This window comes from Amblyomma mixtum, chromosome 2, assembly GCF_055824585.1.
Source record: "Amblyomma mixtum isolate Tamu chromosome 2, ASM5582458v1, whole genome shotgun sequence".
Classification (NCBI taxonomy): domain Eukaryota; kingdom Metazoa; phylum Arthropoda; class Arachnida; order Ixodida; family Ixodidae; genus Amblyomma; species Amblyomma mixtum.
Genome location: NC_143013.1, coordinates 180,200 through 203,205, shown reverse-complemented (window position 1 = coordinate 203,205; position 23,006 = coordinate 180,200). Strand labels below are relative to the sequence as shown.

The following is a 23,006-nucleotide window of genomic DNA, read 5'->3' as shown; positions in this document are numbered from 1 at the left end:
CAGTCGAAAACGACTTGACGTTGGGCCTGAAACTGCACTGCGCGGTGTTTATCAGTGTTTCAGTACCAGCAGCTTACAAGAGCCGCCGAGAAAGCTAGAAGGTTTGGAAGGGAATATAATTAAACTGGATTAGTTGTCCGAGTTCAGTTAAGTATGCACCGCTGAGCAACTCGGTACAAGGGACACGGCGGGGCTGTGTCACTTATTTATTTAATCTTCAACTGTTACCACTGGTTCCTTCAGGTGAAGCACTGATTTCCATGACACTGGGGTTAATAAAATTAAGCCGTGGGTCATCCCTTTCATCTGGCAGCCACTATGATTTCACTCTGTAGCAGGTCAAAGGGGATTAACTACGACGTCACGAGAATCACGAGAATCGGTCGATGGTGTTAAGGCGAATGCCTCATCGTTTTCGACAGAAGGTTGTCAGCAGAGGTGTCATGCGTTTCTAGACAGACCAGAAAAAAAAATCTTTGTGCACGATGGGATTCGAACCACCATCTTTCCGTTCCGCAGCAGAGCGCTACTTCCTGCCAACGCATATGTAGTTCTCCTTGTGTAGGACGCTGGAGAGTGTTCGCAGAAAGGCGTCGAATCAGACAGATGCCTCCCGAACGCCCTCCAGTGTCTCCAGCATTTAAGATTCACAAACAATTGTGTACTTAATTAACATCTTAACCGCACATCAGTGACACAAGCAGCAACACCGCGCGTAAGGCTTTTGCCTCACCGCACTTTAGGTCAACAAAGTGCCCCCCCCCCCCCCCCCCCCCCCCCCGAAAAATTTGTCACTTTGTTCTTGAGTTGTGTCTAACTATAGAGGTAGAGCAGATGACAGGGATATATTACTGCATAGGCTGCTGTTAGGCATAAGTTAACAGCACTGCGGCTCCGCTTTGCTCTTTAAAGAAAGACTGCGCAAGACCTTTTCTATACCCGTTTTCATCTCTTTTTCGTGGGGAAGGGGGTGTTCCTTTTGGGCTCCGGTGTACTGCGTAGCGATGTGCCTTAGGTGAAAAATAAAAGAACGGATCGGGTGCCGGAAGAGGCACTCGGTATGCGGGACTCTCCCTCGCTCTTTCGCTACGTAGTACATACGAGTCAATTCAATTACGCCGGCCCAGCCAACAGCACAACCGCTATAGCTGAGCCGCGCGTCGGCGCCCGGCGTTTGTAGTTTCACGCCGTAGTCCACAGCGCGTCTCCTCCGCCGTTCCTTTTTTTTTTTTCTCTCGACGTAGACGGATGCGACGCAAACCATTTTCGACGTCGGCGCGTGCGCCTGGGGGTGTGGGTGCACACCGTCGCAGGCGAAACGTCGCAGCCGCCGACAGGCGAGAGCGAATTATGGTAATGGCGTCTAATTGAAATGACAAACACGCCGAGGCGGCGGCTGCCGGCGCGGCCTGCGTTTGCCTAGCTCTGCTGCGCCAGTCGTCCGCCTCGCGGAAAGAGCATCTGCGGAGAAGCGTATGTACGGAAAACAGCGCTTGAGGGGAACAACACCTGTGGGAAAGAGTAGGGAAGAGCATATATGAGGGGGAGAGGGAAGAGTACTTTTGGGGACCAGTACCGTGGGGAAGAGTACTTGTAGGGAACAACATGTGTGGGGGGAAAGCTGCCGTCTTCGCTGGCGAGGCTGGCGCGCCTGACCTGTTTTTTTCTTCTTCTTTCTTTCGGATCGACATTCTTTGTATCATGCTGTCTTTATCTCTCTCTCTCTCGCTCTTTGCTTCGGGTGTTCGCTCTGGGCATGTGTGGAGAGCCTCTCGACCGTGCGCGGCTCGGCGTCGCCGGTCGAGCGCGCTCGCTCGAGCGTCAGCGATCGACGACAGTGTCGACGACCTCCCTCCACGCGCGTGCATCACTTGCACTTTTCGTGTGACAGTGCTCAGACAGCGAGCTCGGCTGGGCCTCGCAGTCTACTTTTTTTCTTTTCGTTGCTTTTTTTTCTCGCTTTCTTTTTTTTTTTGGTTTTTGAGGAAAGGAAATGGCGCAGTATCTGTCTCACATATCTCGGCGGACACCTGAATCGCGCCGTAAGGGAAGGGAGGAAAGTAGGAGTGAAAGAAAGAAGAGAGAAAGAGGTGCCGTAGTGGAGGTCTCCGGAATAATTTCGACCACCTGGGGATCTTTCGTTTTCGCTCGCAACCGATGAAGTCATATTTTCGCGCGGCAGTTTCAAAAGCTCTATCCTTACTTCGTAGCCGTCTTTGCGTCGAGTGCTGTTGGGCAGCCGACGGTGTTTGATCGTATGATCCTTTGTAACGTTGAGCGAGGTGTTCCGTTAACGGAACACGTTATATTTTGACGTGAAGCGAAAAGTCGAGTTGCCACTGCGGCTAGCGAGCCACTACATTGCTGTCTTCGCTGCATCCTGTCGTCGACGTTTGCAGCGCAGCTAACGTGTATAACGTGTACGACAAAGGGGGGAGGGGGGGGGGGGGGGGGGGGGGGCTGCGGTATTGAAAGCATTGAGTGTCAGAAACATCTTGAGTTACACAAAACAGTGCGACAAAACTTAGTTCCCGCACGTGCCGACGACAGCGCCGTAGAAGCCATGCCGCGCGGGAAACGCGGAAATCAACAAGCGGTCCCGTGAAGGCGCGAATTAGCGCGCGCTTTAGCGTAGCTGCCGTGTAAGTACATGCGGCGCGGGAGAAACGCAGATAGGAGAGGAGGAGAGAGAGATGCGTCTAATTGAGTCACGCGTATAAGCGCCGCGGCGACAGCGCGCCCAATCGACCGCGACGCCGCAAATCTAATCACGCGCCGACTACCCGCGCCGCTCGCGAGCGTTGTGAAAGAGTATATAGCAGTTTTTTCTCTTGTCGCCAGGGTGCGTCGCGAACATTCTCCTCCTCCTCCTTCCACAGGGGCCGTACCCGCGAGACACTTCTTTTTCTTCTTTGCATCCTTTCTTCGTGTATACTTCTGGGGAAGCGCACGTAATCAAATTGTGGGCGCGCTACGTTAAATGCTCCTGTTTTTTTTTTTTCCCCCTTCTTGTCTTGCTTGGTTGCGCCGCGCGGATTCTTAATTACCGGTTCTCGACTTGACGAGAAAGCTCCACGTATCAGTGCATAAAAGCTGCGCATGGCTTTTTTTGTTTTTTTTTTTCTCTGGCGCGCGTGTCAAAACCGAGTGTATTTGCGTGTTGTGTGGCTCTGCGGCTGACAGCTTTACCCTTGCGCTAACTCGACGACGCCGCTGTTTCGCAGTCTGTGCGTGTTTGTCGAAGCGAGCTTGCCTTTATGTCTTTTGACTCGTGATTAGTTCCAGGAGAGGCCCCAGCAAGACATCATACCTTTTTACGCGAAATCTACTGCATTATGTTTGCAGTTTGCCTCACTTCTCTTGTATTTGTAAACATTTACTTTGGTTCTCCATGCACATTTGCTACCTACTTTTGAAACCTAGTGAAACATTTCGTATGGTTATTCCATAATCCTGTATGGTTTCTGTGAGGCACATCTGACATTTAATACAGTAAAGATCATTTACTATTCTTTGTAGCTCGTGCAAAGCACAAGGAATCTGTGAAAACTAGACAAACAACATGAATGGATAGGTTGAAATAAATTTGCATTCTGTATGACATCACTCCTGTCATGTGGCAGCCACACAGAATGTAGATTAAAATCACACATAAAAACTTGTACAAATGTACGAATTTCTGTATGTTTTCCATATTATACGGACTTTGTGTTGCAATAAACATGCATGGTAAATATGGGAATGTTTAAGTAGGGACATATTTTGCGTTTTTCAAGTTGTATTCTAAGCCAAATGCTGCCATTTTTTGCTTTTGAGGTGACTGTCTGCTTTGGCACGGGGATTTCAGTGGCTCAGTGTAACATGACAAAACCTCGACCAAATTTAAGCCTGTGGTTGTCATTGACTGGCTCCTTCTGTTCTGTGTTCATTACAGATCCATCCACTGAGCGGGCCTGTAGAAGGTGGAACGCAGGTCACTATTGAAGGCAGCAACCTGGGAACAAGCCGGGAGGAAATTTACGACAAGATCAAGATTGGCGGAATTCCATGCATTCCCACTGAGTACAACATTTCTGTTCGGTGAGCTCTCTCCTTCCTTCGTTTCCTCTTGCTTCGATGCACCGGAGCTGAATGGAGCATGAAGAGTTCTACATTTTGGTCTTGTTTTTTCTTGCGTACATATACTCACTTCCTCATCTTTAGTGATTTGTTATGCAAATTCTGCAGCACGCCAGCTTGTACCTTGTTCTTGAGGCCATCGTTACCTGGGAAAAAAAAAGACTAACAACATATCGTTCCCCTGCACCTTCTGCCACAAGTAATGTGCTCTCGTGCAGATTAATAGAAACAAGTGGCAGTCTTGCAATGAATCTGCGCAGTGCCACTGTGCACTGCACTTAATAATGTGTGGTGGTTGGACCTGAAATCTATGCCACTAGTGAAAATGACATACCATCCTGTCCCCAGTTTACCTTATTTGTGTCTGTTGTATCAAGATCCTGAAAAGTAGGGATATCCTGTGCTACTGAGTTGCAGACCCTGTACCACACTTCCACAGCTAAAATTTGCGCACTGTGTCGAGGTCTGTGTGTACAAGGAAATTTTGCCTAACATGTTGCAGCACACTATAGTTCTCGTGCAAAAAAAAAAAAAAGAAACATCTTGATGAATTCATTTTCTTTCTCATGCGAACTGAAGTTAACTTAAAATTTTAGGTACGTTTTCATAAGTTTCAATCACATGCCTAACCTATGTAGCGCCATCATACGCGCAAATATTTGATAAAAATGGAGAAACTCTGCACATTGATGGAGAACTCTGCACATTGATTGTTATACACTTTGTCGCTTCTTCTTAATGCCCTATGTTGGTTCCTGTGCAGTGTTGTCTGCAGAACGGGAGCGAGTGGGTCTCCTCTCACAGCAGACGTGGTGGTTGGCAATCGTGCTGGGATCACCCAAGCGAAGGAGAAGTTCCAGTACAGGCAGGTCACGGTGCGTGACCTCCAGCCTCGCACAGGACCCCAGTCAGGTGGTACTCGCCTCTACATCAGCGGATCGAACCTCAACGTTGGCAGCAACCTCAGCGTCTACCTTGACAACCTGCCGTGCACGGTCGACAAGTGCGTTTGCTCTTTTGAATGTGTCTGGAATCAATTTTGTTTGCAGTGTTATTCTGTAATGTCTCCCACTATCCCCCTAAACTTTGGTGAAAATGAAGTACCACTTAGAATACCACCTAAAGATACCACCTAGGCACCACCTAGGTGTGAACTACCTAGAGTCTATTAGTGCATTCAGGAATGTCGGAGCAGGGGCATTTTCACGTTTAGCCTCCATTCAAAGCTGCCCACCATGGCTTGGAGCCAAGCTCATGAATGTGGGCTCAGAAACAGATTGCCTTACTGGCTGAGTTGCCATGATGGGTATCTATCTGTGCTGGTAACCGGAGTTATTAAGAATCTTTTTTTACATTACAGGACTTTGGCCAGCAACAGCCAAATCTCATGCAAAACGAGCAAGGCTACAATTCCCAAGTACAACGTCTCGTTCCTCATCCTCAAAATTGACAATGCCACTTTGCGCATCCCGGATCCTTTCAACTACTCAGAGGACCCAACCATACTCAAGATATCCCCCCTCAAGAGCTTTGTCAGGTTGGTGGATCATTTGTGCATTTTTTTTTTGTGCAAGCTAGCGTGTTCATTTCTTTCATCATATAAGCATATAGAGAATGTGTTTTACTGCTGGTTTTTACATTGTCATGGTACAATTTCTTGTGGAAAAATGCACTCTATGCTGTTTCTTTATTCTTTTTTTTTTAGTGAAAGCATGTTCACAGAATATTGAGTCAGACATATCTAGAACAGACACGCCAAGTGACCATTACCAACATCATTCTCCAAGTGAAAAATGCATAATGATATGCCTGCTGGTCCCAGGCACAGATATACTGCATTGGCTATATGTTTCATCAGTTGTCCTTGTCAGTGGGGAATGAAAGGTTCCGAAACCTTTGTTCTCCCCACTGTGAACGAGCACACGTTTCTTGATCAATATAGAATGAGATGTTTTCAGTGAACTGTCACCTACCTTACCTATGTCCTGCCTTCTTATTTAATAACTAGCACAATTTTGCTTGTGATCCTGCTGTATACTTACCAGGAGGTTTAGTACTGTTCTGAATGCTAATGACAGTTTGTTGCATTAGCATGGTTCCAGGCATCATATTCTTCTAAGTAACTTGAATTTGCACACGCTGATGGTCTTTACCTTGCATTGATTGCAGTGGTGGGCGAAATGTGATGGTCACCGGAAGCAACCTTCACGCAGTCCAGCAACCACGGATGGCCGTTTTCTATGAGAACCAAATACTGAACGAGACCGTGAGTTTATTTTTCAATTGTGAGCATCTCGGGAAGTGGCTTTGCAGTGCTATTATTTCTCGGTGTTCACTTTTGCGGTTGCAAATTCTGAGTATGTTTATTGGTATGCTTAATGTTACTTGTTAACATTGATGCCTAACATTAGTATGGCTGCTTGTCATTGTATTCAACAGTTGCCTTCAGTGTAGTTCTCATGTTCTTTCCCCAGGTGTGTGAAGTACTTTCATCGTCCCTGATGTCTTGTCCGTCGCCACCCATCAATGCCGAAGCCTACCGGCAACTTCCTAGCAGTGACAGGCAGAAAAGCTATGGCAAAGACAACCACATTGGTGGCGGTGGCTCCTCCATGGGACATGGCACGACCTACAACAATGACCAAGATGCCGGCGGCCACAGGGATGAGTGGCGCTTTAGGATTGGTTTTGCCATGGACGACGTCAGTAGCGTCCTCGAGCTGCCACGCACTTTCCCGCTACTTCACTCCGACCTGGTCTACGTGCCGAATCCTCAGCTGCATCGCTTTGAGGGAGACGGTGTGAAGCTCTACAAGGGCGAGCTGCTTGTCATTGAGGTGAAGATATGATCTGCAATTTTTTTTTTTATTGAGACTGGATGCATTTGTGGAGCAGCTGTGGCCTAGGCTTCGTATTGCATTTGACCCTGCGCTCTCTTGTAATCAAGCAAATCATCTGGCACTTTGTGCATACAAGTTTCTCTCTAATATGAAACAGATTTGTTATGAATGGAAGCTCTGTTATAATGCTAACTGTGGTTGCTGATTGGAGGAAAGAAGCTGATTGGCAAACTCTGTGATAGGAAGTGCAGTGGTTCTATTGATGTAGTTTTTACCCACTTAGGCCATTGCACCTATATAAAACGCGTCAGCACTGACTGTTTCTGCAGTAATCTCGGCTTATATGCAGTCGTAAAGTACACCTTTTGCGATGGAGCATCAAATACAGATTGCAGGGATCATTAAAGGGGCATTAAGGACAACAGTGTCATTCCTCATCTTGTGTACTCAAGTTTTGTATTTTTTCGAAGATGAATCTGATCCAGCTCTTCCAGCTTTCCAGCCTGCTACGACTAATTGAAGTTGGCGTATGTCGATTGACTGCCACATTCAAATGACAAAGAGTCTATACTTTCACTGAAAACAATGCTTTTAAATCTAGAAAATACGCAGAAATGAAATACAGGAAATACAGACATCGCTTCTATAGATCATTTTTGCAAGCAAATTGCAATTATTTTGGATAACTTCTGTTTGTGAATCTCTGAGGCTATAACATACCGCTATTCATCTCCAGCGAGTGATCACAGAGTCGGTAATTCTCCCAACATTGTCATCACTGCCATACATGTGTTTGAACCGAATGATGGCAAAAAAATATTTCATTTTTATCTCCGCAGTTTTGAGTGGTAAATGCGTCTTGAGTTGCTGAAAGGGCTTCAGCAAAGCCACAAAAAGCCAAATGATTGAATTTCATTAAGAACAAAATTGCATGAAGTTGTCCTCTCAGTGTACTTTTAAAATGGTCAGCTCTTGCTCTATTCTGTCCTCTTCTCAGAGTTTGTGCTCTTGTAACCCTCGTGATATTCTTTTCATGTTCAGGGCAACAACCTCCGCCTTGCAAGCACCGAATCGGAAGTGAATGTGACGATTGGGACACAGCCGTGCAACATCACCTCTTTGGCGATGAACCAACTTCTCTGCTCACCGCCAGAAGTTCAGCCTTCAGGCACAGACGAGATGGGTCGTTGGACAGAAAACGGACTTCCCATGGTGGTGGTGAGCGAATGAACTCATTTTTCACTCCACCGTGAGGGAACACAGCGTTTATTTAAATGAATGGGTTGTGAAGTGTTTGAAGTCAATCAATCAATCAATCAATCAATCAATCAATCAATCAATCAATCAATCAATCAATCAATCAGCCAACCAACCAACCAACCAACCAATCAATCAATCAATTTATTCAGAGAAGTGTCGCGTCCATTTGGTTTTAATTGATCAGCCCAGTGTTAAGCCCGTTTGCGATGGTTTTGGTCTGTGTACTTTATCTCCAATGAACTGTGCAAACAGACCTAATTATGTTGTAGCACAGAAAGTTTCTGGTTAGCTTGGTTAGCTGATATAGTTGTGTATTACTAAATTATGTGTATTGTGATGTCAAATGAAACTAAATAAGAGAAACAGTGACAAAATTGCTAATGCTAATATAATACTAATGCCATGAGGGGTTTAACGACATAAAGCTGCATGTGGTGGGCTATGGGGGATGTCATAGTAGAAGACAGTGGATTAATTTCAACCACTTGGACTCCTGTAGCATGCACTGATCGTTGGCTGTGCCAAGCGTTAAACATGTGAAACCACCTATTGTTTTGTGCAGGTTCGCATTGGCAGCAACCTCCGCTACGAGGTGGGCTTCATGCGTTACGAAGTGGCCAAGACCTACACCTTCCCACCAGAGGCTGTCGCTGGCCTTGCCGCTGGAGCGTTGGCTGTGGTGGTTCTCAGTGCCGTTATCTTGCTGGTGCTGAGACACAAGAGCTCCCAGGCTGAACGAGAATACAAACGCATCCAACTGCAGATGGACGACCTCGAGAAGAGCGTCCGCATCGAATGCAAGCAAGGTACTGGGGAGACTTTTTCTGCTGCCGCACTTCATTGCAATTCTGGAGTAGTCATCATTTTAAAGCATTCAGCGTGTCCAAATTAAGTGAGAGTGCCCTTCACAAGTGGCCGTCAGCAACATGCTAAAGAATGCAACAGGTTGTAATTACGTCTTTCGCTGAGGATTAACTTGAGAGGTGCTAGACACCGCAGGTTAAACTGCTTTCTAGAGACCTGAATTTTTCAAGTGAGATCATTGTCAGCCATCATTTCACTCATTAATCGTCAAGTTCCCTATCTATGGGTTCTAGGGCAAAATCATGTTTATGAAGGCTCGCAACGCCTTAATGCCTCAGGGGTCTTCTCGCTTTTTGCGGTGAGGCTAGAAGCTCTAGGTGTTGCAATGGCACTGAATTCATGTTCTTGTTCCAAACACACACTTATTATTAATGCTACAAGTACATTTGTGAAATGGCATATGACTGAGCAGTGCCGCTAACTATGCTTCCCTTTCCTTCTAAACTGGAAGGAATCATGGGGACTAGCTTGTCAACAGACACTCACGCATCTGTGGAGATATTGGTACGTAACTAATCGCATAATTTGATGGGTTTTTTTTTCAGCCTTTGCAGAGCTGCAGACAGTTGTCACCGACCTAACCAATGACCTCCAGTCGGCTGGCATACCAACGTTAGATCATCGATCATACATCATGAAGGTCTTCTTCCCTGGTGTCTATGATCACCCTCTGCTCCAAGACAACAAGGTCAGTACTGCAAGTTATCTTAGTTTCACAATCTGTTTCTGTGTGATAGCTGGTAAACTTACCGGTGAAATTATGTGCATAGCATATAATTATGTTTTGTAGACAAGCCTTAAATCTGCTGCAGTTGTCTGCATGCTGTCTTTAATTTATAGAGCTGTAAATACTGAGAAATAGCTTGAGTAAGTGAATGATACATGTGAGCCGTATGCAACTCCACAGTGAGTGCTTCTTAAGGGGTTAAGATTATCGATTTTCTTTTATGTATTAAAAATTCCAGCAGTATGCATAAGAGTATTTAATGCACTACCAAATTCAAAAATGCTACATCTGTAAATTAGTAAATATTGTGTCCTTCATGCTCGCAACTAACACATATGTTGCCTGCATCCTTTACGCTTGCAGCTCAAGAACAATGGCATCTACAGCAACTATGAAGTGGCAATGTCCCAGTTCGAGCAGTTGATTCTGAACAAGAGCTTCCTTGTGACTTTCATCAACACTTTGGAGAGCCAGAAGTCGTTCACTATCCGTGACAGAGTGAACGTCGCTTCTCTGCTGATGATTGTCTTCATGGGGAGGCTGGAGTATGGAACTGAGTGAGTCTAAGTGTCTGCTTTCTACTGGAAAGATTGTATAGTTTCTGAACTGATAAAATAACCTCGTCTGAAATTTTTAATGGTTACTGACAACAATTCCATCGAGTTTTTGTTCTGGGTTAAATTCAATTGTTTGACTTTCTTGTGGCCCTGTTGACATTTGTTTAGCAGTAGGCAATACAATTTTTTTTTTTTGAGGAACTAGGAGTTGAAAATCGCATATTTTCTCCCACCATTCAATGAACAATCGTAGGAGAGGAGGAGGACAGATGTGATGTTGCTTCCTTTTACTAACATTGTTATCTTTGCACATAAACCATGGTGTAACAGCTATTGCTGAGTTTTCACATTGCGCAGAGTAGCGTAAATTTTCTTGTGGGCAATTGTGCTGAATGTTGCATTCCCATGCTTCCCCCTTCTGCAGTGTGCTGAGGACATTGCTACTCCAGCTGATCGAGAGGTCTGCAAACAGCAAGCACCCACAGCTCATGCTGCGGAGGACCGAGTCGGTGGTCGAGAAGATGCTGACCAACTGGCTGGCGCTGAGCATGTACGACTACCTGAGGGACTACGCGGGCAGCTCCCTCTTCCTCCTCTTCAGTGCCATCAAGCACCAGGTGGAGAAGGGCCCCGTGGATGCCGTCACGTACGACGCGCGCTACTCCCTCTTCGAGGCGAGGCTACTGCGAGAGCAGATTGACTACGAAGTTGTGGTGAGTGTCTGCAGAGTTATGGTCTTCTACGAGAGGCCTGCCATGCTATATTGCTTGCAATTGCTGATCCGAGAGATGTGTTGTGGTAACAGTGAAAGGCCATCTTTGGACCTCTGTCACGACAGTCAAGCGCAGAGTGCTTCACATTCTGTAGTCATTGTAGATTGTGTACTCTTTTTTTTGTGGTTGGTATGTAGTCGCAGTCTGTAGTTGTAAATTGTGTACTCTTTCTTTGTGGTTGCAGTTGATTTAAACATGTTATGAAGCAAACTCAAAAGCTCTCTTTCTTCACGACAGCCAAAAGTCCAGTGCTTGCGTAGTAGAAATGACACATTCTGGAGTTTGGGGCCAAGGGATTGCCTTTTAAGTTTTTTATGCAGCACCGGGTGACACAAGATGTGCACTGTAGAAATCTTATGCTTGCAACTGCTCTTGATGATACCATAGAAAAGTTCGTTTCTGCCATGCAGGGTCACGTTAGTAGTGTATGCGAAACGAAATTGCTATTCAATGCCATGCTGAGCAGAATGCCACTTTTGTTAGCACCTTAGACCATGCATTTGATGTATGTAAGTGCCACGTTTACACAGAAAAAAAAATGAAGAAGAAGAAATGGAGATAGTACTAAGAACAAGCAGTGCAAGCTGATGTTCGTGTGTGCTGTGAGTGTGTGATTGCAATTTTCTGTCATTAAATTTATCCCACTTGTCCTGTTTTATCCTCAGACGATACAGGTAATACAGGAGGACCAGGATGAGAAGATTCACTGCCGGGTGAATGACTGCGACACCATCAGTCAAGTGAAGAGCAAGATTCTCGACACCCTGTACAAAAACACTCCTTTCTCTCTGAGGCCATCCATCCATGATGTTGATTTGGGTAGGTTGTCAGTGTCCAAAATTTTGTTATTATTTATGCATAGAGCAGCTCAAAAGTTAGCAGAGTTGAAGAAAGGCTTTTAAAACTTCAGATTAGTGAATATTGGCGTATTAACAAGTAATTAAATAATGACTGTCAAAAATCTTGTGTAAGACACCTGCAACTGAGCAGGCTATCTATACTTGGCCACATCTCTAGGTAAATGTAGTCAAACCTGACAGATGACACTGATGTATCAAACTTTTGCCTTAGCTTTGTTTTTGGAGAAACATTGCTGATGTGAGCTAATTTGGTTCCGAGCGAATATGGGTGATAGAGGGCAGCCAAATAGTTGAGGTCACAAGTTTTAAAGCATGTTGTATTGTGAGCAGCCTGGTGGTAGCTACAGGTACTTGAATGGAGGCTTGACTTGGTAACCTGTGTATTGCTAAGCCATTTATCTTTCCATACATCTTTTATACATGTAACTAGTGTTCAGTTGGCGTCTTGCTTTATGCCCATCTGCGTTTTAGACTTTTCGTGCCCTGTCTTGACGTCCCACTTTATTTTGGACTGACTGTCCTGTGCAGTAGCTTCAAGTGAGTCTAATCCAACTGTAATTTTTGGCTTTTGCAGAGTGGCGCAATGGGAGGAGTGGCCATTTAATTTTGGCTGACGAAGACATGACAACGAAGACAGTCAATGGCTGGCGACAAATCAACACCCTGCGGCACTATAACGTTAAGGACTCTGCTGTCATGAGTCTAGTCATGAAGCAGAATGACAGCTTCAGCTCCAACTGTAAGGGCACCTGTGTTCACCATTCTTGTTCAGATTGTACATAGTCTGTTTTTTAGGTGCAGCTGACTATGTTGTGCTTTACGGTTTTGCTTCTGTAATGCTGTAATATTTTATAGTTAGCTCAACATAGCTTGTTCTTGACAGAGGTCGACATCCCTGCCTTTATTGCAGGTGTTAGATGTATACCTTCTTTTCTGGCTATCGTAACCAAGTCCGTTTAAAATGGGAAGTTTATTGTTGCTAAGTGGTCAGGTCATCTTTATGTGTTCAAGCTTGCAAAAACTAATTAAGGCATTCACTGTAACCACTTTTGTGCTTGAAAAACGGTAGTCATTCAAGGAGCTCTTTTCATTTAGTTGCCCAATTCTTCAGTTCTTAACTCTCACATACTTCATATCCACATGGTGCTAATGTTTCATGGGAATGAAGATGAAATCTGACGCCGTTGCAAGAGGGAAAGTTGTGGGAAAATATATGAAAGAAGAAAAAAAAAGTTTTCTTTTTGCCTCGTCTTAAGTCTTGTTCACAAACGAATGTGCTGCAATGCCTATTGCAGGTAATGTCTCCCTGAACTCCATGTCTCCCATAGTTTCTCACTGTGAGCTCGAGCAAGGCATCAAGTACTGGCACCTAGTCAAGCCAGAGGATGAGACTATCGGCCAACCAAAGGACATCTACCACAAGGCCATTCCTGAGATTTTCCTCACAAGGCTTCTCTCCACGAAGGTAAGCATAGCACCACTTGTGTTACACGTGTGTTGCATGCAGACTGGTGGTTCAAAGTTTGTTTTGCCTTTCCTGGAAGGAATGTTGAGTTTTCAATGGAATTAACTCTTGGTCAAGACTGCTGTACCAGAATTTCAAACTGGCTGGCTTTTAGTTGCTGTGATTCAGTCCATCTATTTGGTTTGAGCCTAGACTATCTAAATAACAGCTACATGCAACTGTTCCCTTTTGTATGCAGAGTTTGAAAGCGAACGCTTTGAATGTCGCATCTATTTAGCTGACGCATTGTCTGCTAATAGTTTGTACTTTTAATAGGCATTTAATTGATGCCTGCAATGCACAAAAATAGCCAGTACCTACTGGGTAGATAGTGGTTTCTGGAGTCATTCTTAGCATGTGACTTATGAAGAATTGCATTCATGTAAAACACTAGTTTTAGAAAACATGAACAGAGTGGTTTATCTGCAAAAGGAATTGGTGAACTTTAAAGATCTTGAGTGCTCTATGTAATCCAACTCGCTGTGGCTTATTTTGTTTGCATTGCAGGGCACTGTAGAGAAATTTGTGGAGGACTTCTTGAAGACCATATTAACAGTGAACGAAGCCCTGCCGCCAGCCATCAAGTGGCTGTTTGACCTTCTGGATGAAGCTGCACATCGACATGGCATTGTTGACCCCGAAGTGCCCCATGCCTGGAAGAGCAATTGGTAAGCGAGTCCCATTATGTCCCAGCTCCCAGCGAGTCCCAGCTCCTCCATTATGTTCAATGCGAAGTACTGTCCATCTCATACGATGACGGCTGCCGAAGTCCTTACTTTTTGGAATTTCCTGTGCGCCACCTACCTTTTGGATGGTGTAATTCAATTTGAGAAAGAGTGGGGCATGGGGCTTCATTGTTGAAGTGTGATGCTTCTGTAAGGGGTCGTTGGGCCAGAGTGTACAGTGGAACCTCGATTATACGTCCCCCGGTCATGCGACGACCTGCATTTTACGACGAATTTGTGCGGTCCCGGCAAAACCCCCATAGAGACAATGCATTAAAAACCTCGGTTATACGACGCAAATTTTAGAAGGACCCCACTTCGTACGATGGCTGGCTCGTACCGGCTGGCTCGTACCGTCCGTCAAAAACGGTCGTCAGCAAACGCAGGCCGGGATGTACTGTATTTTCGCGATTCTAAGCACCCCCCCGAATCTAAGCACCCCCCCTATTTTCGGAAAAAAATTTCTGAAAAAAAACTTTGCATGCGAATCTAAGCACCCCCTTTTTTTGCACGGAAGAGAGCGTTGCCGAGGCCGCCAAGTGCACTTGCTCTCTTTTTCATTGAGCCTGTGCAGTCGGGTCCGAGTCCCGAGGAGGCGCGGCCTGCGCGTTGTTGTTGTTGTGACTGAGAGAAGGATGGAAAGGAAATTGCACGGGCCTGCTTGAGCCAAGCCACCACCGCTGCCAGTTTAGATTTTTCGAATCTAAGCACCCCCTCTCACTTTTGGCATCGCGATCGTGAAAAAAGGGGGTGCTTAGAATCGAGTAAATACGGAAGGCACATTTTGCCAGTCGATAACTGGGGCGCCTTAATCTTTCCACCTATCAAGAAAACTGCGCGAGCCGCTGCCCCGCTGCTCACGGCAGCCTCAACGGCCATTTTATCTTGTTTGTTGAAGACTAGCCCTCTGCCGGCAAAAATGTGCTGCATTTGTGTTCCGAAAAAAAAAAAAAAAAAGATGACGATGAAGTTCAGACGTTAAAAAATATCACGCTTGATTTTCGATTATACGACGGTTTCGCGCGGTCCCCTGAACATCGTATAATCGAGGTTCCACTGTATTTCTTTTTGAGGTACATCGTCAGAGAATGTGCTAAAAGATTTACACAGTTCCCATAAAAAGTTTATGGAATGCCAAATGAGTGAAATTTTTTTATTAATTTACATCGGGGCTCAATGCTTAGGATATAACAGTGCACTATTTATTTCGCCAGCCCACAATTAGGCTGCATGTATCTATTCCGGCATGCTGCATGCAAAAACATCAGTGAAATTGTCTTTTTTTTGTGTGGTGCTAATTATACTGCATTCCATAAACTTCTGACTGTGGGTGCAGGTGGTCAGTCCTGTGCATGTCAAATGTCTTTGACTTGTTGCCAGTCATGTTTTCTCATAGGAACATTTTTTTTTAGCCTTATCTCTTGTGCAGGTTTAATAACTAGCATGTACGCTTCTCTTTTTCAAGCAAAGTTTAGTTGTGCCCTACTGTAGCCATATTAGGAGCAGTGCGTATTGCATTTCTTTGTTCCTTGTGTCGAGCACAATTTAAATTGCAGTACTTTCAGCTTCTTAATCTGTCCACCTTAGATCTTTGATAGAAGAGTTATTGTCTTTTCAGTGAATTTCTCTGCAGAGAGATCAGAGAAGCTTGCTTCAGTTATCTGCCAAGTGGCTTGAACTCATGTTCTGAAATGTTCATTTTGCAAGAAGCTGCCTAACGAGCCACTAATTAAGCAGAGCTGCTTTGGTATCTCTGGCTAAACTTTTTTCATGAAAGCTGTGATTTCTTCCGCTCTTCTAAGATTCCTTGCCTCCTCTGCATTATGCAGCCTGCCCTTACGCTTCTGGGTGAACTTCATCAAGAACCCCGACTTCATCCTGGACGTCCAGAAGACCCCCATCGTGGACTCGTGCCTCTCGGTGATCGCCCAGACACTGATGGACGCCTGCTCTACCTCAGAGCATCGGCTCGGCAAGGACTCTCCATCCAACAAGCTCCTGTTTGCTCGAGACATACCCAAGTACAGGCGAAAGGTGCTCGAGTTCTACCAGGGCATCGCCCTCCAACCCAAGGTCACCGACCAAGAGATATGCGCCGCCATGCAGGCACTCTCCTTAGTGAGTGTTGGCAAATCCTTTATTTCAATTCACATTTGCAGGTGGAGTTGTCCCCTTCGGTCATTACCGTATGTACTCGCGTAATTTGACCACTTTTTTTTTTTTAAATTAAGGCTTCAAGATAAGGGGGTGCACAAATTATGCGAAAATTTGCTGAACACGCTCTGAAAAACGCTATGCATAATGTTTTCCTGATCTGTGGGCCAACAACAGTGTTTCTGGGTTTTACATAATTTTGAAGGTGAGCAGGCATGACCAAGTTCAGCTGAATTTCAGTAGTGTAAATTCCTCTGCAAATGTTGTGCATGTTACTCTGTAAATCATTGTGCATGTCACTGTGCATGTCGGTGTTCATCGGTACTTGCTTCACAGTCTGTTTTTCCTTTCCATCTCTTTTCAGGCACATTCCTCTGAATTTGAACCTTCAGGTGCTGTCAAAGAGCTCTACGTGTACGCCGCCAAGTACAGAGAGCAGGTGAGAGGAGTTGTTTCAGTTGCAGTATGGTTGTTAAAACAGATTTTCGCGGTTAATAGCAGAAGTGTCTTTGCGGTAATAGTTTTATTGAGCATTAAAAAAAATGCTATTTAGGATTCCTCACCGTAGCTGTTTGCAAATTAGTGTTCCAGCAAGCGCCTGCTGTGGGGGGTTTAGAATGCATGGGCTTCTGTGGAAGCTCCTATAGAATGAACAGCGCAGGAAAGGTGTGGTGAGTGCCATGTGATGCTCACCTCCTTTCCTTAATTGGTCACACTTAACATTGCAAAGGAGAAGGAGGTTGTAAGGAGAGGGAAGGTTAACTTGGAATTGGTTAGGTACTAGCATGGTCATTTCAACCAGCCTGCCTGGAAGTTCGGGATACTTTCTAGGTTGCCCTATACTGTTTTATTTTTTAGGGAGGGGGTGGGGGGAGGGAGAGAACCAATAGAAACAATTATTAGAGAAGTTAAGTGCATAGCAGGGGTCAACACAGTGTCACGTGGACAGACGAGATTAGACGGTTTGTGAGAATGGGTGCCGATACAACGAGCAGGGCTAGTGCGAGATCAATGGAAGAAGCGTTTGTCATGCATTGCGCGTAGCTGGGCTGATGATAATGACTTTCTTTTGCTCTGTGCAGGTTCTCATGGGACTCGAAGGTGACCTGCATTGCCGGAAGCTACACCTGTCCCACAAGCTGCTTAATGTGGCATGCACCCTGGAAGGTGAACAGACTTCTATGTGTTGATAACGACCGACGCCTGCACTATGCAACGAAAGCAAAAGCAGGATACGAAGCGGCTCGCCAGCGAGTGAGCTACGACTACAGAACTCTGCATGCGTCGGAAGTGTCAAGACACAGTTTGTGTGTGTGTGTGCGCGTGTGTGGGAATGTGCATCTGTGTCGTTTCTGCGTGTCTGCCCAAGACTGTCTTTACATTTATTTATGGGTTGCGAGAAGAATGGAGAGAGAGAGAGAGAGAGACACTGTTTTTCCTAGAGCACTTAAGAGGATCGCCTCTTCTACTTCTGGAGAATGGAGAGGGTGGAACGACCAAACGCACAGGGACAGAGATCACATTAAAAAAAAACAAAAATTTTCGGTTCGGAAGCAGGGTGTCCTTTGGTGCTGTGCAGTACGCCGCGTCGTCTGCGAGTGCCGTTCTATTTATAACTACATGTGCCTCTGTGGAGAAGAAAGACACTATGGACCACTGAATGTGTGCTGCCACCTCTCGCCACCTTCCTGCGAGGTGCCGACAAAGGGGCGTGAGACTTTTGTCGAAGGGGAGGAATTGTCAGTGGGATGCGCCGACCAGTGAGTGTCACGCGTGTGCTGTACTTGTCGAAGCTATTTTTAAATGTGCAAACCCCATTTTACTCGTCGCATTCGAGGCGTGGCGGCGCGGGCTGCCGCAGTTGTTGTTCATCACACCCGTTTTTGTACATTTTGTATAGTAGCGCCATTTCTTGAATAGTTTGTTTGCGTGGCCGAAGGCACCAGCCACGCACAGAGCATGCTTGATAATTGTTTGAGACTGCCAGCATTGCCCATTCTAAGTCACACTTCAGCTCTCCTGGTTTCTTCCCCTCCATTTTTTTTTTTAATGGCTGTGTGTTTTAATAAACCTCTCAGCTGTGGCGCGTGGATGCAGCAAGGGCAATCTGCTCCATTCTAAGTGTCACATAATTGGGCAGCCACCAATTTGTTGAGCGCCTCTTTAAACCCAGTTGTAAATGTGTTTAATATATATATATATACTGTACCTGTCTATGGCATTACGTATCAGAGGCAAGGATTGTGACTGTCCAGAATTTCAGAGTTCAGTACATTAGTGGGTTTTTTTTTTCTTCTTTAAATTGCTTAGTGTTTGTGATCAAGGTGTCCTAGCAGACTTCACAAGAATTGAGTCTCAAGACTTCAACACATTTGTTGCATTGAAAGGAAGCGGGCTCTCAATGCTTTCATAAAATAAGGCCACATTATTACACAAAACGTACTGTTCTGCTGGGAGTTCTCTATGTATATAAATAAATGTGCTGCAGTGGTTGAACATGAGAGGTGCTGAAGCTGTTTTCGAAGCAACACTGCTGTAAGGAAACACCTATGTTATCTTGAAATTGCATCTGCGACATCTCTTGTGGAATAGTTGTTTTGTGTCAGTACACGTTTTTGCCTGTGATACACCGATCTCGCGTAAGTGATCTGGAGGAAATCTGCATTTGAAATCTTGTAGTCACCAAACACTATGCCATCATTCTTCCTTGAGTTAGCTTGGCTTCAGTTGCCTCCACTTTTACTCCAGGAGTATTGGTTAATGCCATGTATATTAGCCTTACATTCATACAAAAAGCAAAAATTGCTGAATTATCAAGATTGCTTTCAAGCTAAAGTGTGCAACAGGACTCAGCTTCAAAGGCTAGATCTAGCACGTAACCTTAAGTTCTGTTGTGGGTGAAAGTTCTTTTCATTGTTCCTGAATAGGCTATACCCCAACAGATACCATATCCTGGAAATGTCATCATGAACATGAGGCAATCACTTGACCCGTGAAGTATCTGAATGAGAATATTTGAAGTAGATATGGTTTTTCTGCACACCATTTTTGTTGCAAGTGTTTGTACGAGATTTCACTGCTGACAGTTGGAAATCACTTTGGCTGAATGTTGAGGGGAGAGTAGTTCCTTGCATAAGAAAGAAGAGAAACTTTGCTGACTCTATCCAAAACGTATACATCCGGTGGTTATGGTTTCAACACTGGGAAACTTGGCGTTATTTCTGTTGTATCAGTCAAGCAAGACACGCTTCTGCACTGTTTGCTGATTTGATTGACGAAACCACAGCTGGTCCAACTACCTACGGTCATATTTTTGATACTGGCCCCCCTTGCCGTAAAAGCTAAAGAGAAACACGATGCAAAAGTGCTGTGCAGCTGGAGCGCTTTGTCGTGTAGCGTGTTGCTGTGCTCTGCCAATAAAGAAGAATGCAGGTTCATAAATGGATTGGTGCTGCTTTATCTCTGCATGTAAGGGGCGAAATCTCAGATGCGAAAGCGAAGACCTTGCTGCCTGTCACCACTGGTGACAAACATCGCAAAGGTTTTATGCAAACTCTTTCAAGTTGTTGATCCCTTGAAATCCGGTAAAGAAAATTGCACAAAAGCACACACGAATGAAGAAACTTTTGACTGGTTTCTGTATCTGTGCATTGTGACGAACCCACATACTGCGTGGGTCTATACAGGACGGAGAGGCACAGAGACACCGTTTGACTCAGTTGGAACAAAACATATATTCAAGGATTACATGTTATCGAGTACATAATGCAGAGGCTGGGGTGCCCAAGCTTACATGCTGCTGCGTTGGCGCTGGAGTCTTCGTCAGATGGAGTGGAGGGACTGCGGAGTTGACCTTGTTTGTTCACTGAGGCTCAGCCTCTCCCCCGAAAGCTCGGTCGCTTGAGGCCTGGGAGGACCAACTACCAGCGGTGTCATCTAAGGCCTTCCTCGTCACCCCGCTGACTGGCTTTTTCTTCTTTCTTTTCCCGTCCATTCGGGTGATCCTTCTTTTCAGGCTGGAGGTCTTCCTCGCCCTCCTGTCAGCGTCAGCACCCCTGTCAATCTTGCGGGGTGTGCTTGACCAGATGAATATTTGTCAGTGTGGGAATAAAGGTGATGGCCAAGTTGTTGGCCTTCGTACCCCTAATGAGCCTAGGCCTGCGACACTCGATTCCTGGCGCCATACAGTCTCCGGGCACATGAGGCACATGTCCAACATTCATGCACAAAAATTTTGAATATTGAAAAATTGTAAGGTACTGTTATTATGGCAATATTGAGGATGGCCCATTCTTTCTATGTGAAGTTTTTCCATCGCTGCCGACGGGATACTCAAGGATATATTGCTTGTTATAGTAAAACCTTGCAATATGTAAAAAAATTCCCTTCATAAATTTTTCCCATTCAAAAATACTTTTGTCCAGATTTGGAGTCCATGGTAGAGAGAGGCTGGTCAGATGGTTCTCAGCGGGCCTTCCTTCTCGGAGGGATGACCCTATTTCATCATCATCATCAGCCTGACTACGCCCACTGCAGGACAAAGGCCTCTTCCATGTTTCTCCATTTAACCCTGTCCTTTTCCAGTTGCGGCCACCGTATCCCCGCAAAATCTCATCCGCCCACCTAAATTTCTGCCGCCCCTGCTACGTTTGCCTTCTCTTGGAATCCACTCCGTTACCCTTAAAGGGCCACTGACCAGGGTCCGGACATTTTTGAAAAACAAGCCCATTGCATAGATGAGGCATCGAAGATAACCTCTGCAAAATTAGTGAGCCATGCGCGGCCCGAAAAGCTGCGAAAATTCAAATCAAAGCCCCCTCGTTCTTTCCTTCAACAAAAACGTCCCCGCCCCACTACTCTGAACCCCCTTGACGTCATGGGGGTTACTTTCGCTAAAGGCATTCCATTGGTGCATCGTTCTGACTGACGGGAGAAGGTTGGGCGTAGCCTTGGCATCATGTCGTCTGCACAACGCTTTCCGCAGCGCCTTCTGTTTTGCCACATGCCAACAAACCCGCATGAAGGAACAACAACAACAACAAAAACTGCGGAGGGAGCGTACGGCGACAGCCTTAAACACTAGCCATAAAAAGTAAAAAATAGTAAAACTGAGTGAGTGAGGGAGCGAGCAGAGGACTTGCCGCAGTGATTAAGGCGACACAGCAGTGTTTGTTGGTCTACCCCTTCCCATCCCCCGAGCTGCGAGAGAGCCCAGCACCGCCTCGGCCGTGGGTGGTTCCACCAGCGTCTGGCCATCTGATTGGACAGCTTTCTTCGGACTAAATTCACCAGTCAGGGATCTGGAGAATACGGACCGTATTTAACGGGATGTTTTTTTGTGATCAGAGCACTCCCTTCACGACTGTAAATATGTAGAATAAACCTTCTGTACAGTTTCCTCCTTAATGGAGTTCGCCATCTTCCTTCGGAGCCGGGACCTGCTGCCCTGAACTACCCTCCCAACTCTGGGCCCCTCCGTCCGCAACAGCCTCCACTTTTCTGCCCCATAGGTGAGTACCGGTAAGATACAGCTGTTGTATGTTTGAGGGATATTGGTAAACTGCCATTCATGATCTGAGAGAACCTGCCATATACGCTCCACCCCATTCTTGATCTTTTAGTTATTTCCCTCTTAAGATCCGGATCAGCGGTCACCACCTGCCCTATTTAAACCCCGCCAATGATGAGCGCTTTGCCCGCACGAAGGCAAGTCCTCTCGTCGAAACGTTGGCAAGCACCCTGAGGTTTTCCGTCCCTTGTTCACTCTGTGTTTGTCCAGAGCTGTGAAGCGGGAAGCACAGAACAAAAAAATTTGCTGGGGTTTAGCTTTGGGTAAACCTTTGCTGGGGTTTAGCTTTGGGTAAACCTGGTAGGTTGCGTAAGCATCCATAGAGTTCCATTCGGGATCATCACCGGTTGTAGTCGATTCGGTTTTGGTAGAGGCGCGGTGCGCCCGTCTAGCAGCGTCTTGAGCGCGCCGCTTAGCAAGGCGCTGTTCGCATTCTCCATCTGTCTTCGAAGACCGTTGTGGTTTCCTGGCTTCGTCAAGCTGACCTCCCTTTCTGTTTATCAGGCGGCATAACGACGGAGTTGTTGTTGTTGTTGTTGTGACTGAGAGAAGGATGAAAAGGAAATTGCACGGGCCTGCTACTGGCTCGAGCCAAGCCACCACCGCTGCCACGTGCAGATAGAGGAGAGTTAAAAGATCAGAGGAAGGAGAGACAGGAAAGGAAAGACGCGCGTCGCAGCAACAAGCGAGCGAACGCATTTTATACCCCCCCCCCCCCCCCCCCCCCCCCCCCCCCGTTCTCCAGCTTCCTCTCCACACTCCGCAGCTGGCAGCGCCTCCACTCGGCAGCGGCGCGGCTACAGCTGTAGTGCGCCGCGCCTCGCGCCGCCCTTCAAGGTCAAACATGCCTCGCGGCCGCCCCGACGCGAAGGGCTGAAACCTGTCGTAATAATGCTTACACAATAATATCCTCTGAGTGGAGACTGCGAGAAAGGATGAGAAGATAATGGCAGCCAACATCTTCGAGTATTTGTACAGTAAAAACGCGGACAAGCGATGGATGTAAATGACTTTTTTTATACAAAGCTACGATAAGTTATAACTAGAGGCCGGA

The 23,006-nt window shown here is 45.9% G+C and overlaps 1 protein-coding gene across 5 annotated transcripts in view; it reads left to right on the top strand.

Annotated features, from left to right (window-relative positions):
* Window positions 1–23,006, top strand: part of LOC149358195 (plexin-B-like) — a 333,650-nt gene that overhangs the window by 305,073 nt on the left and 5,571 nt on the right. For 4 of the 5 annotated variants that reach the window (XM_089570252.1, XM_089570253.1, XM_089570250.1 and 1 more), the window contains 17 exons: window positions 3,935–4,080; window positions 4,883–5,122; window positions 5,480–5,656; window positions 6,289–6,385; window positions 6,594–6,956; window positions 8,001–8,177; window positions 8,782–9,025; window positions 9,629–9,771; window positions 10,174–10,367; window positions 10,792–11,080; window positions 11,806–11,959; window positions 12,575–12,739; window positions 13,296–13,465; window positions 14,012–14,172; window positions 16,059–16,347; window positions 16,748–16,822; window positions 17,466–21,893. In XM_089570252.1, the coding sequence (XP_089426378.1) occupies window positions 3,935–4,080; window positions 4,883–5,122; window positions 5,480–5,656; window positions 6,289–6,385; window positions 6,594–6,956; window positions 8,001–8,177; window positions 8,782–9,025; window positions 9,629–9,771; window positions 10,174–10,367; window positions 10,792–11,080; window positions 11,806–11,959; window positions 12,575–12,739; window positions 13,296–13,465; window positions 14,012–14,172; window positions 16,059–16,347; window positions 16,748–16,822; window positions 17,466–17,573 (3,192 nt within the window). In that variant the 3' untranslated portion in view covers window positions 17,574–21,893. The remainder of the gene's footprint in view (window positions 1–3,934; window positions 4,081–4,882; window positions 5,123–5,479; window positions 5,657–6,288; window positions 6,386–6,593; window positions 6,957–8,000; window positions 8,178–8,781; window positions 9,026–9,628; window positions 9,772–10,173; window positions 10,368–10,791; window positions 11,081–11,805; window positions 11,960–12,574; window positions 12,740–13,295; window positions 13,466–14,011; window positions 14,173–16,058; window positions 16,348–16,747; window positions 16,823–17,465; window positions 21,894–23,006) is intronic. The other variant, XM_089570254.1, reaches the window with a different exon arrangement.